The sequence below is a fragment of the Syngnathoides biaculeatus genome, chromosome 3 (assembly GCF_019802595.1).
Source record: "Syngnathoides biaculeatus isolate LvHL_M chromosome 3, ASM1980259v1, whole genome shotgun sequence".
NCBI classification, from domain to species: Eukaryota; Metazoa; Chordata; class Actinopteri; order Syngnathiformes; family Syngnathidae; genus Syngnathoides; species Syngnathoides biaculeatus.
The window spans coordinates 29,036,681-29,050,335 of NC_084642.1; the positions used below are offsets into that span (position 1 = coordinate 29,036,681).

At 40.2% G+C, this 13,655-nt stretch overlaps 1 protein-coding gene across 1 annotated transcript in view; it reads left to right on the forward strand.

Annotated features, from left to right (window-relative positions):
* Positions 1–11,036, forward strand: part of luzp2 (leucine zipper protein 2) — a 171,154-nt gene extending 160,118 nt beyond the window's left edge. The window contains exons 11-12 of the mRNA XM_061813989.1: positions 6,983–7,057; positions 10,702–11,036. Coding sequence (XP_061669973.1) covers positions 6,983–7,057; positions 10,702–10,815 — 189 coding nt within the window. The 3' untranslated portion in view covers positions 10,816–11,036. The remainder of the gene's footprint in view (positions 1–6,982; positions 7,058–10,701) is intronic.
* The last annotated feature ends 2,619 nt before the right edge of the window (positions 11,037–13,655 follow it).

Below are 13,655 nucleotides of genomic sequence, written 5' to 3' on the forward strand. Positions count from 1 at the left end.
TAATCACCACTGTTTTATAAACTTTGGCCTACATCTTAGCTGAGATTTTTCTCTTTCACGAGTTCTGTCACGAGTTCCAACCTGCTTGGACCTGTTTCACTTCTTTACCACACTCACTATTGCTCTGGACTGTTGAAACCAATTATTTACAGTCCTCCACCCTTGCTATCTTTCCTGCCTGTATCCCCACTCTTCCCCCTTCACTTCTCTCATTCATGCACATATAGTCTCTTGCTTACAGACAAAATCTTAAATCTTAATTCAGTTTCTTTCCAGTGCACGCCTCTCCCTTTCTAATTGTTAGTCCACCTGCAACTTGCTTTCAGTGAAGATCACAATGTTATCAATGAACATCATGGTCCACTGGCATTCCAGTACAGCATCATCTGCCAGCCTACCCAGCACCACTCCAAACAGGGTTCAGGGTTGATCACTGATGCAGTCCCACCTCCACCTTAAATTCCTGTCACACCTACAGCACACCTCATCGTTCTGCTGACTCCACCCATAGTGTTGCTAGCAAATACTAATTTCTGTCCTGAGTCTAGCTCCACTCTGCATTCCTACAACTTTGCTTGGCTCAGCAACTTTAGTCCTCTCCTGTTCCCACAGCTCCGCACATCAACCTATCTTTGGAAAATGGCCTTAGCACACTCTTAATCCATTCTTCAGGCATCCTCTTGTCCTCGAGAATTCTTTAGAACAACTTGGACTAAAATGTCATAGCCACCTCCTTCTCCTACCGAAATGCTTCCATACCTCCACAGGTATGTCATCAGGAGCAAACTTTCCATTTTTCATCCTCTTTATTCAGTGCATCCTTCCCATTGCTACCGCTCTATCTGGCCAACCTTTGGAGATCTTCTACTCCTTCTTCAATGTCCAACCTGGCATACATCGCCCTCTGTAGCATCTTCACATGTATTCCTTTCTCCTCTCCTCGGTCCTCTCAGTGTCCCACTTGTTCTTTGCTAACCTGTTTCTTTGTATGACTTCCTATACTTTGAGGCTCTACCACCCAGTCTACTCCTCCCCTTTCCTACCAGAAGACACACCAAGTACTCTCTTGCCTGTCTCTCTCAGCTGTCATGATCCAGTCTTGTGGACTCCACTGAGAGCCAGTCGCACCTCTTGTGGTTCTCTACTCTGCATTTGTCTTCTCGATGTTCTTCCTCACTAGCAGTCATCTTACAGACTACTAACATTTGTGCCATGTTAGGACACCCACTCACACTCTGCTGGTCCAATCAATATTAGTATGAGTAATATATATATATATATATATATATATATATATATATATTATATTTTATTTTACTTGTTTATTTTGCAGACCGCTCGATTCATCACTTGAATGAACTTACTGCTCCCTTTGCATAATTGACATTGTTAACACACTTATCTATATAGATTTCACATCTTGCACGTCTTAAAAAGAATAATTCCCACGAACAGAAACGTCTTTTGTTCTTTGTTGTTGTTGCTTTGTTGTTCCTTGTTGGGCAGCGCTGACTGCTGGAGAAAAATTCCTTGTGTGTTCTACACACTTGTTCATTAATGTTGATTCTGATTCTGATTGTGATTCATATACACCTCTCAACTATCAGTCAGTCTAATCTGCTTGCATGCTTCTGCTTCTGCTCTTATAGGTCACTCTAGGTTCCTGCCTCTTCTGGAAGAAAGTGATCACTACAGCTGTTTGCATTTTTTTTTGCAAAATTTACCACGTTTAGTCGGCTTATTGGATGTCAAACTTACTCATCACTTCTTCATTACCCCTGTTTCCTTTAATATTATGAGCATCTATGATAGAACTACTTTAATGCAGCCCTATGGGGGCACAAACCAGTGCAATCTGTAGGCCGGTCCCAAGCCCGGATAAATGCAGAGGGTTGCGTCAGGAAGGGCATCCAGCGTAAAAACTGTGCCAAACAAATATGAGCGTTCATCTAAAGAATCCCATACCGGATCGGTCGTGGCCCGGGTTAACAACGCCCGCCCCCGGCACTGCTAACCTGCAGGGCGTCGGTGGAAATTCAGCTACTGTGGGTCGAAGACAAAGAAGAGGAGGAAACCGGATCCAGCGTCAGAAGAAAAAGAGGAATGCACAGAGCCTACAACTGAGTGTAGGGACTTTGAATGTTGGGACTATGACAGGAAAAGCACAGGAGTTGCTTGACATGATGATTAGGAGAAAGGTTGATATTCTGTGCATCCAAGAGAGCAGGTGGAAAGGTAGTAAGGCTAGAAGTTTGGGAGCAGGGTTTAAATTATTCTACCACGGAGTAGATGGGAAGAGAAATGGAGTAGGGGTTATTTTAAAGGAAGAGCTGGCTAAGAATGTCTTGGAGGTGAAAAGAGTATCAGATCGAGTGATGAGACTAAAATTTGAAATTGAGGGTGTTATGTATAATGTGTTTAGCGGCTATGCCCAAAAGGTAGGATGTGACCAAGAGTTGAAAGAGAAATTCTGGAAGGTACTAGATGAAATAGTTCTGAGCATCCCAGACAGCGAGAGAGTTGTGATTGGTGCAGATTGTAATGGACATATTGGTAAAGGAAACAGGGGCGATGAAGAAGTGATGGGTAATACAGCATCCAGGAAAGGAACTTTGAGGGACAGATGGTGGTGGACTTTGCAAAAAGGATGGAGATGGCTGTAGTGAACACTTATTTCCAGAAGAGGGAGGAACATATAGTGACCTACAAGAGCGGAGGTAGAAGCACGCATGTGGATTATATTTTGTGCAGACGATGTATTCTGAAGGAGGTTACTGACTGTAAAGTAGTGGTAGGGGAGAGTGTAGCTCGACAGCATAGGATGGTAGTATGTAGAATGATTCTGGTGGTGGGTAGGAAGATTAAGAAGACAAGGGTAGAGCAGAGAACCATGTGGTGGAAGTTGAGAAAGGAAGAATGTTGTCCGGCCTTCCGGAAAGAGGTGAGACAGGCTCTCGATGGACAACCGAAGCTCCCGGAAGACTGGACGACGACAGCCAGGGTGATCAGAGAGACAGGCAGGAGAGTACTTGGTGTGTCATCTGGTAGGAAAGGGGAGAAGGAGACTTGGTGGTGGAACCCCAAAATACAGGGAGTCATACAAGGAAAGAGATTACCGAAGAAGATGTGGGATACTGCGAGGACTGAGGAGAGGCGAAAGGAGTACATCGAGATGCGACGTAGGGCAAAGGTAGAGGTGGCAAAGGCTAAACAAGAGGCATATGAAGACATGTACACCAGATTGGACACGAAAGAAGGAGAAAAGGATCTCTACAGGTTGGCCAGACAGAGGGATAGAGATGGGAAGGATGTGCAGCAGGTTAGGGTGATTAAGGATAGAGATGTAAATGTGTTGACTGGTGCCAGTAGTGTGCTAAATAGATGGAAAGAATACTTTAAGAAGTTGATGAATGAAGAAAATGAGAGAGAAGGAAGAGTTGAAGAGGCAAGAGTGAAGGACCAGGAAGTGGAAATGATTACTAAGGGGGAAGTCAGAAAGGCACTACAAAGGATGAAAAATGGAAAGGCAGTTGGTCCTGATGACATACCGGTAGAGGTATGGAAGCAATTTGGAGAGATGGCTGTGGAGTTTTTGACCAACTTATTCAACAGAATACTAGCGGGCGAAAAGATGCCTGAAGAATGGAGGAAAAGTCTAATAGTGCCCATTTTTAAGAACAAAGGCGATGTTCAGAGCTGTGGGAACTATAGAGGAATAAAGTTGATGAGCCACACAATGAAGTTATGGGAAAGAGTAGTGGAGGCTAGACTCAGGACAGAAGTAAGTATCTGCGAGCAACAGTATGGTTTCATGCCTAGAAAGAGTACCACAGATGCATTATTTGGCTTGAGGATGCTCGTGGAAAAGTACAGAGAAGGTCAGAAGGAGCTACATTGTGTCTTGTGGATCTAGAGAAAGCCTATGACAGAGTACCAAGAGAGGAACTGTGGTACTGCATGCGTAAGTCTGGTGTGGCAGAGAAGTATGTTAAAATAGTACATACAGGACATGTATGATGGCAGCAGAACAATGGTGAGGTGTGCCTTAGGTGTGACAGAGGAATTTAAGGTGGAGGTGGGACTGCATCAGGGATCAGCTCTGAGCCCCTTCCTGTTTGCAGTGGTAATGGATAGGCTGACAGATGAGGTTAGACTGGAATCCCCTTGGACCATGATGTTCGCAAATGATATTGTGATATGCAGTGAAAGCAGGGAGCATGCAGAGGAACAATTAGAAAGATGGAGACATGCACTGGAAAGGAGAGGAATGAAGATTAGCCGAAGTAAAACAGAATATATGTGCGTGAATGAGAAAAGTGGAGGGGGAAGAGTGAGGCTACAGGGAGAAGAGATAGCGAGGGTGGAGGACTTCAAATACTTGGGGTCAACAATACAGAGCAATGGAGAGTGTGGTCAGGAAGTGAAGAAACGGGTCCAAGCAGGTTGGAACAGCTGGCGAAAGGTGTCTGGTGTGTTATGTGACAGAAGAGTGTCTGCCAGGATGAAGGGCAAAGTTTACAAAACAGTGGTGAGGCCGGCCATGATGTACGGATTAGAGACGGTGGCACTGAAGAAACAACAGGAAGCTGAACTGGAGGTGGCAGAAATGAAGATGTTGAGGTTCTCGCTCGGTGTGACCAGGTTGGATAGGATTAGAAATGAGCTCATTAGAGGGACAGCCAAAGCTGGATGTTTAGGAGACAAGATTCGAGAGAGCAGACTTCGATGGTTTGGACATGTTCAGAGGCGAGAGAGTGATTATATTGGTGGAAGGGTGCTGAGGATGGAGCTGCCAGGCAAAAGAGCGAGAGGAAGACCAAAGAGAAGGTTTATGGATGTGGTGAGGGAAGACATGAGGGCAGTTGGGGTTAGAGAGGAAGATGCAGGAGATAGGCTAAGATGGCAAAAGATGACACGCTGTGGCGACCCCTAACGGGACAGGCCGAAAGGAAAAGAAGAAGAAGATGATAGAACTACTTTGAGTAGCTTCTTTCACAATTCATTCACCTCTCGATTACATTGTACTTTTGAGGCATAGCCATTAATCGTTAACTACAGAGTACATAACACCCTCAATTTCAAATTTCAGCTTGATCACGCGATATGATACACTTTTCATCTCCAAGATATGTTTATCTAATTTTTCCTTGAAAACAACCCCTACTCTGTTTTTTTTCCCAACTACATCATGGTAAAATAATTTGAACCACGCCCCTAAACTTCAAATCCTACTGTCTTTCCACTTGCTCTCCTGGACACAGAATATATCAACCATTCTTCTCATCATCATGTCAACCACCTCTCGAGATTTTCCTGTCAACGTTCCAACATTCAAAGTCCCCACATTACGTTCTAGGGTACTGGTGCTTTCGTTTTCTCTTCCTGCCAAATAACTCGCTTTCCACTTCCCTTTGGTCTTCAACCCAGAGTAGCTGAATTTCCACTGCCATCTTTTATGTCAACGGTGCCAGTGCCGGACGTTGTTAACCCAGAGCACGACCAATCTGGTACGGAATTCTTTGGATGAATGTTTATATCAGTTTGGCAAAATTTTAAGCCAGATCCCCTTCCTGACGCAACCCTTTGCATTTATCCAAGTTTGATAGCCGCCTACAGTTTGTACTGGCATATGCTCCCCCAATGGTCCCATAGGGTTGCATTACATTGTACTGTACTGTTTGTTCCAAACTTTTGCGTTATCCATTTCTCTTGCTCTCTCATGTTGTATTGTGTGTTTTGGGCTGCGTGGACTGAAATTTTTTTTTCGAATGATGAATTTCCCCCAAAACTATCATGATAAACAATAGTGTCAATGTTTTTTTTTTTTCCTATACCACTGATAAAATGATATTATTGCATACTGATTCAGGTACATCCTGATTAAGAACAATTAACTTTATCACAAGAATGAAAAAGTATCGAGTCCATAAAAAAATTGCTGTCTGCCTCTAATTGACTAGCACCAAGACCGGGCTAGTGCTTTTGGTGTTTTCTCCTTTAATTCGCTGTGTGTAGAAGCTCTCCACTAAGCCATGCACATATGTAGGGCAATGTTTTAAGACATGTGTCTACAGCTACAGATTGAAATCAGTTGATGCTTCCCTGCTAGTTTTTGTGCGTCTCAGACACAGGACAGACATCAAACAAGATCCCTATAGTGCCATTGTGAGAGGCCAATTTTTATTTGTTTCCTGAGCCAGACATAAACCATGACACAGAATAGATGATGATGAGGTGGGCAGAACAGGACAGTCCAGTGTCAGATGTTGCTCCTCGGACAAGAAAAACGTCTGTAGTGGAGTCCTTTTGGCTCCACGGACAGGCACTACACAGGAACAGAGGGTGAAAATGTCTGCTTTCAGTAGCTAAAAATAATTACATCCCACCAAATAGCTGCATGAGTCAACCTTTTTTTCATATATACTGAAAGGTGTTCCTCAAGGGGGACTTCACCTCCCACTCCGATGTTTACTTTGTATTGCACACCACACATAGAAACAGATCACACACAATGAGTGAATCACAGTGAAAGAGGTAAGCAAAGACTGCTGTACAACTCGAACTGGAGTTGCTTGGGCTTATGCCTTGCAAAAGGCCAGATCGACAATAACCACTAGCATCTTTCCAACGAGTGTAGTTGCCATTTAAAAAAAAAAAAAAATTGTCCATAGTGGGATTCAAATTCAAATTCGACCCCAAACCCCAAGTTGTTACAAACTGAGGTATTGTTAGCTCATATATTATATATGCAAATATTCAGTCTTTTGTTCACCATACACTTTAGATGGACAAAATTGAAGTAACACAAAGGGAGAACTGAGCCAGTGCACATCTTCACACACATTTGTCATTTAGAGAAAAATCATGATTGATGATTGTCATTCCATGGAACATTTTTTGAAATACTGTATTATATTTGATGAGGTTTTTACTCAAGGTCTCAGTCTGTACTTTCACATTTTTTCTCTTTCTCTCTTAATAGACAGGGAGTGACTGCTTCCAGAATGAGACAAAGGAATTAGTGCCAGAAGTAAAAAAACAACCAGAGCCACATCAGGTGAGACTGAGGCCAAAATACTCAAAATGAAGCATGACATAAAGAGTAACTTGTGACACTTTTAATGTTACAAAGATTTCATACTAGCAAAACAATGTAAGTGTGGAGCAAAAATGAAAGCACATTATTGTATATAATTACTGTGATAAAGTATTACCCTCATTTATTTTTGAGGCTCTTTATCACATGCAAATATTTTGGATAAAAATGACATTTTTAATACCTCTCAAAGATAAATTAAGTTAATACAAAGTGCAGTTTATAAACGTTCATTTTGTTTAAAAAAAAATTAAAAACCCATTAGGTTGTATGTGGAAAAAAATAATTGGACGAACACAGGGCTGATTAGTGTCAGTCCTGCTCATCTGAGCTGACCCTGCGTGAGTGGCAGAGTACACCCTGAACTGGATGTCAGCAATCACAGGGCACATACAGTATAAACAAACAACCATTTTGTGGGGGGATGTGTTACGAAAGCAGAGCACTTGGAGAAAATCCACACAGGCATGGGAAGAACATGCAAACTCCACAGTGTGTTGGGTTTTGAACCCCAGTCCTCAGAACTGTGAGGCAGCCTATAATTTATAATGTCTTAACCAAGAAAGCATTGAAATTTAGATCTGTCCACATATGAATTGTGTTCCAACTGCACTGGATTTGTAGCTGGCAAGAGTTATTTGAAAAACTAATTTCCAAAGAATTTATGGAAAATAAACATGTGCTAGCTAATCCTACCTGCTATTACATTCTTTAGCATCATATCACTGAATGGAGTCACACCTGCCTGGAGTTGGCAGATGGTGTAATAAAACAGCACATCTCATTTCAATTCCGTGCAATCCTGTCAAACAGAGAACTCATGCATTTCAAACAGATCTATTCCACTTTTTGACGAAGAATACATATTTATAGGGAATATTTATATACCATAAAGTATCCAGTGACTGTTTTACTATTTAATTTCAATAATGTCATCAATTCAATCATTTGTATTGTGACCTCATCAGCAAATACAGTTATATTGTATATGATACATGATGATGACATTTTTTTAAAAATAATTTTGACCTACATTACTGATAAATGGACACAATGCTAGCAGCAATCATGGCTAATTTACTTCCAATTGGATGTAAACAACATATTGCAAACATGTTGTAATTCAAAATCCAATTGGAATTCCTGGTCTTTGAAAAGTAAAAACTATTGATGCCATTTTGACCTCCGAAATTTAAAAGCACCAAATAATTGCACATAATTACAGTATCCCACAACACCGGGTTATCACACATGTAATGATAATGGTTATTTTTCAGTGAGATCGACTTTGATCTTACCTTTCCACCGGAAATGCTTAATGGATTGTGATGCATATGGTCCAATGTACTGTATTCAGTATTATACAAAAGAAGGTGTCACAGTGTGTAATTTTAGACAGGATTGTTTTTTTTTGTTTTTTTTTTTTGCAATGTTACAGTAGATACTTTCCAGCACTTCCCTTCCTTGTTTTTGTTTGTTTCATCTGCACAGCATCACTCCAACATTAATTTTCTAGCGAAGTGTTTGATTAGTGGTGATTTGCATCCAGGTCTCTGCGGGTGAGTCTGCATTACATCGTCCAATATTCTTGTGACAGCGCGACCTTCATTATGTGTTGTCATGTTCAGTCAGAACTTCAAATTTGCCTTCCCTGAAGTGCAAATGTTTTATGGAACAAAGTAGTATGCTCGAAGTCACCAAAACAGTGCAGCAGCTGGCCTGTTCAGTATTATATTTCCTCTTCTATTTACAAAGGACTTCCAGCAGGTTGATTACATGAGCTGGTTCTCACGCATTATGCCTTGAACATCAAAACGTTTAACAGAAAAACTAATTTTAAAACAACAGTGACACCACTGCTGCTTCATTTGTACTTTAGTGAAACTCGCAGGTCGTCAAGTGGCCTTACAGTTCTGAGGTTGGTGGTTCGAGTTGACAGTTCCTCTGGGGAGTTTGCATGTTTCCTTGAGGTTGCTTGGCTTTTCTCTGGGCTCTACGGCTTCCTCCCACATTTGAAAAATTGGGTTAATCAAAGTTTCTCAATTGTCTGGAGGTGTGAATGTAAGCAAGAATGGTTGTTTACATGTGCCCTGGAGATCGGTTTTGAGTGTGCCACACCTCCCGCCCAGAGGATATGCACCGCCATATTATCAGTGACACTCGGAAGAATAAGCGGGACTGAAAATTGATCTCTGGATGACACTCGCATCTACAAACTCTAAAAATTGTGTTAAAACCATTCATAATTTAAATGCTGTAGTAAAAGTGAATTTGTTTCTAATGCAGCACAATGAAAATACAATTATTATTTGTTGGCTTTATCTGATCACATTTCTGACATCCTTTGGTATTAGGAGACTAATGTAATAATGGGGAAAAAACATCACTGTATTTGTATTTTAGTCATTTAAAAAGTGAAATTATTTTCTGGATAAAAAAAGATACATCATGTATCTTTGCAAACAATTTCAACTCCAGCAAAGCATGCTCGGAAATACCTCTTCCTATGATTCCATAACACACCAGAATCTATTTTCAATCAAGGGGCGATGTGAAGTGCAGATGACAGACTCCAAATCAGATGCCTGACGAACAATAAACGACCCGCAATAATTTTGCTGCTCATCTACAGCAGACGAAACACTGCGTAACTTTGGTAGCATTTATTTGTGTGAGCAGCTGTTTGTGATGAATATGTCATCCTGAGTATCTCGTAACAACAGAGATCTTTATCCCAAACATCCGTAACATTTTTTCACTCATCCAGTTCTGATTAAATTTGATCTATAATTATTTTAACTTTTGATGAAGTTGTTTTTTTAACCCATTTTTAACATATATTTTTATAGATGTGTATAGTAGATACAGGTAGATATTTATTTAACGTTTGAGTAGGTTTATTTTGCAATTATATGGTTCATTTTTTAACTTAAAAAATGTTTCATTTCAGTCTGTTTAAAAAAAAAAATGTCCATCCTGTTTGGCCTTTGACCTGAAGTACGCTTTGAGTTTTGTGCATCCGTTTTATTGTATTCTGCTTGAAGTCACCCTTTGCTCTGGTGAGTGGTGTGCAAAGAAATAATTTGAAAGAGGCACCACGATGCTTTAGAATGCACACAAGTGAGCAGACTGCTGTGCCTGAAAGAAGGGATGGCATTTTCATCTCACACGGTTGTTAACAGCATGCATTGTGCATTCTTCATTCGCTCTTTGTCTTGAATGATAGTCATGGTAATAATAATAAACTGATGGATTCTTACCCTGTTGGGTCTGGGTAATTTAGCCTTAAATAAGATTCACTGTAGACACTGAATACACCAGTGAAAGTGTGAGCATGTTAAAGTCCATATTAGTTTTGAAGCTAGATTTCTACAGGGTGCATAAAAGTATAGTAAGCACTGATGAATAAAATTTGACCATTTCTTTTTCAATAGATCCTTTATAATCTAGTCCATGAACACAACAATTCTTGACATTATAAAGATAGTAATGAACATTACCCATACCTCTCAGTCAAACTTTAGACCACTGTACTGTGTGCCTGCAGTGAAATATGACTATGGCTATCTCATTTATTATTCATGCTTATCTTTTGAACCTCACAGCAAAGAAGCCAAGGGCAGCCTGCTAACTCTGAAAGCACTGAAACGCACCCAGATGACAGCAAGGACGAAGTGCAAAGCAACAACAGACAGATAAAGCCTAAGAAACACAACTGAGCGGACAGCGTATCATGAAAAATCCAAATCTCCTGCATTCCTGTAACGATATTTCAAAGAGCACACACATCTGATGCGCCTGTGCAACAAAGTGCATGGACACAAACACACACACACACACAACCAAACATGAGCACATGTGCATACAACCACCACACAGACATGCACACGCAACAAAACATGGACACATGCACACACACGGAGACACACAGTATCAGCATAAGACACTGCAAATGTCAACACAACAGCGTGGCATGCATTTTACAATTTGATTTCAAAGATAGCAGTGGCACAGGTGACCTGTTCCACAATCGTTCATTTGATGTTTATTATTTGAATTTTATTTTGAGTGAGGATACTACTTACTAATGTGTAATCTTTCTAGAATAATCCCTTTTCACTGCTAAGGTCTGGACACTATAGTGTGATAAGTATATGAATTTTCAGATGCCTGTTGTACACTGTATGATTTTTTTGCAGTCTTCAGTCATTCATTTTCCAAACGTTCGCACTGTGCGATGGAACATACGTTGAATCATAGCTACGAGTGATGTGATTTCCAAGGTCTGAAGGCAGTGTCATTGCATCTATCAGTAAGAGTCCACCCCAGGTTGTAGACATGACATTGAGCCAAAACCTTGTGCTCGCATAGTGGTGTCTGATGTTGAAAAAAAAATAAATAAAAGGAGGATTAGGAAAATAGGGCCAGTGTTACAAGTTTACATATGTGTTTATTGTTGACGATAGTGGCTTTGACAATGATATCCGAGTCATTTCATGGTTGGTTTTCTGTCAGTTGTTGTGGTATCAGAGACCCCGTGTAATGATTTTTTTGTTTCAAAATTTTAGACACTGCTTCGTGTTTGTAGCAGTCCATATTTTGTTGCAAGACTGGATCTTCTATCAGAGATGGTCAAAATTGTACAGTGCATACAGGGCTTTATACAAAAAAATATATAAAAAAATATAAAAACACTGCTTCTATAACTACTACCCAACTTAGACCGTTTGTTTGTTCGTCACTCATAGTAGCAGGTTAATTTACTCCTCAATATTTTGGAATATAAAGGCTCAAGTTGGCTGGCCAACTGTTCACCATTTAATCTTTCTGCACTCTTTCTGCCTTTACCACTCCAGAGGCAACGAGCCAAAGACTCACAATGGGTCGTCTCCCTGAGAATGTGCCATGCACTGAGTAGTAACTCCTAGCTACATGTATCCGTGTTCTTTGACCTTTATGTGTACTTTCAAAGAACTGTAATTTTCAGTAAATTTGTGAAGAATAAATGGTTATTTGTGGGAAAAATAAAACATGGGCCAGTATGTTTGTGATCAACAGATAAATGTTGCTGTGTGGAAGTGTGCCCTACTGTTTAATTAGTACATCTTGCACATTTCTATAGATATTCATTAGAGCTGATTCAGAGCTATTTTACAAAATCATGAACACTTTCATTACAGTTTAAGTTGCCACACACCTTCTGAAACACTAAACAATAGCCATCAGTCAGTTTACTACTTTTCTAACTTAATATACCGGCACCAAAACTACAGTGTGCTCAAGAAATGTCTGTAACTTATTATCCAATAAGGGAGTTACTTTATATGCATTTTGTTTGAAATAATTTTATATACATTTAAAAAGCCCATGGTGACATCCAAACTGGTAGAAGTATTGTCATATTCAGAAAAAAGAAGAGCACTAAAGTGAAACAAACAAAAAGATTTGCTTATATTTTGACTCCATTTGAGTGAACCAACAAATACCATCAAGGGATTAAGAAATGAAAATAAATGGAGGCAATATGCTTGCTATGGCTTTTTTTTTTTTTTAAATCTGTTTTTTTATCAATTCAGGTCCAAGGCTGTATACAAAGATGGATCTGTATGCCTTTTGCAAGGGAACAGTTTTGCAATTTAACAGGGGAGTTTGAAACACTTCCTCTTTTTATTATTACCATTTTTTTTAATAAAACAGATTTTGTATTGAAAATCCAGCCAGGCAAAAATGGGTTGTTAGGGGACAGACTGAGGGACAAAACAGACAAGGGAAATGGAGGTGCAAAAAACAGCATAATAGGAGTTGGACAGTCTCGATATATGACTCCACAGAACTTTACAAAGTCAAACCGTGTTCTTATTTGTGGAAGGGGGGCACCCAGTGAGGACATGCAACAGTTAACTAATAGGACAAGATGAGAGATGACAGAAAAGGGCAGGACAGGCCAGGACAGGACAGGAGGTGGGATATGAGCACTCATGGGTAGTGCAGTGGGATACCTTTATAGTGTCAACAAACCTGGAAGAACCTGTGATTTGAAATTTTATAAAACCCTGTGTTATTATTAGTTGTTCTAGCCTTAGCAATTCAAGCCTATAGCGTGTCTATGGAACTTATTAGTGAATGAACACCATATCACGTGCATTTTAGTCAGCGGATATTCGGAGTTGCTGAGCTGGTATATATTTTATTGTTTTCATTGCATTATCCAACTATTTGGGGGGATTTTAAATCACTGTAATTGACTTACTTTAATTTATCATCAACTGTCAAGCCCACATTTAATAGAGAAAACCCTGAAGTTTGTCTGCACTTGGAAAGTAATTGGGAAGTCAACCCCATCGAGTTTACTGTAAGTTCCAGCAACCCCTCCGTGTGACATTTGTTCTGGCTACAGGATCTAAGAATGCCGTTTTTATAATGTCAGATGACAGGAGCACCATTTATAAAAGGCCATCATTATTTTTGTGCAGAAAGGAATTGCTCCCACAGGTTAGGTCAACTTGTTGCTTTATCTTACTTAAAAAAAAAAAAAAAAAAAAAAAAAAAGACCCTCCGG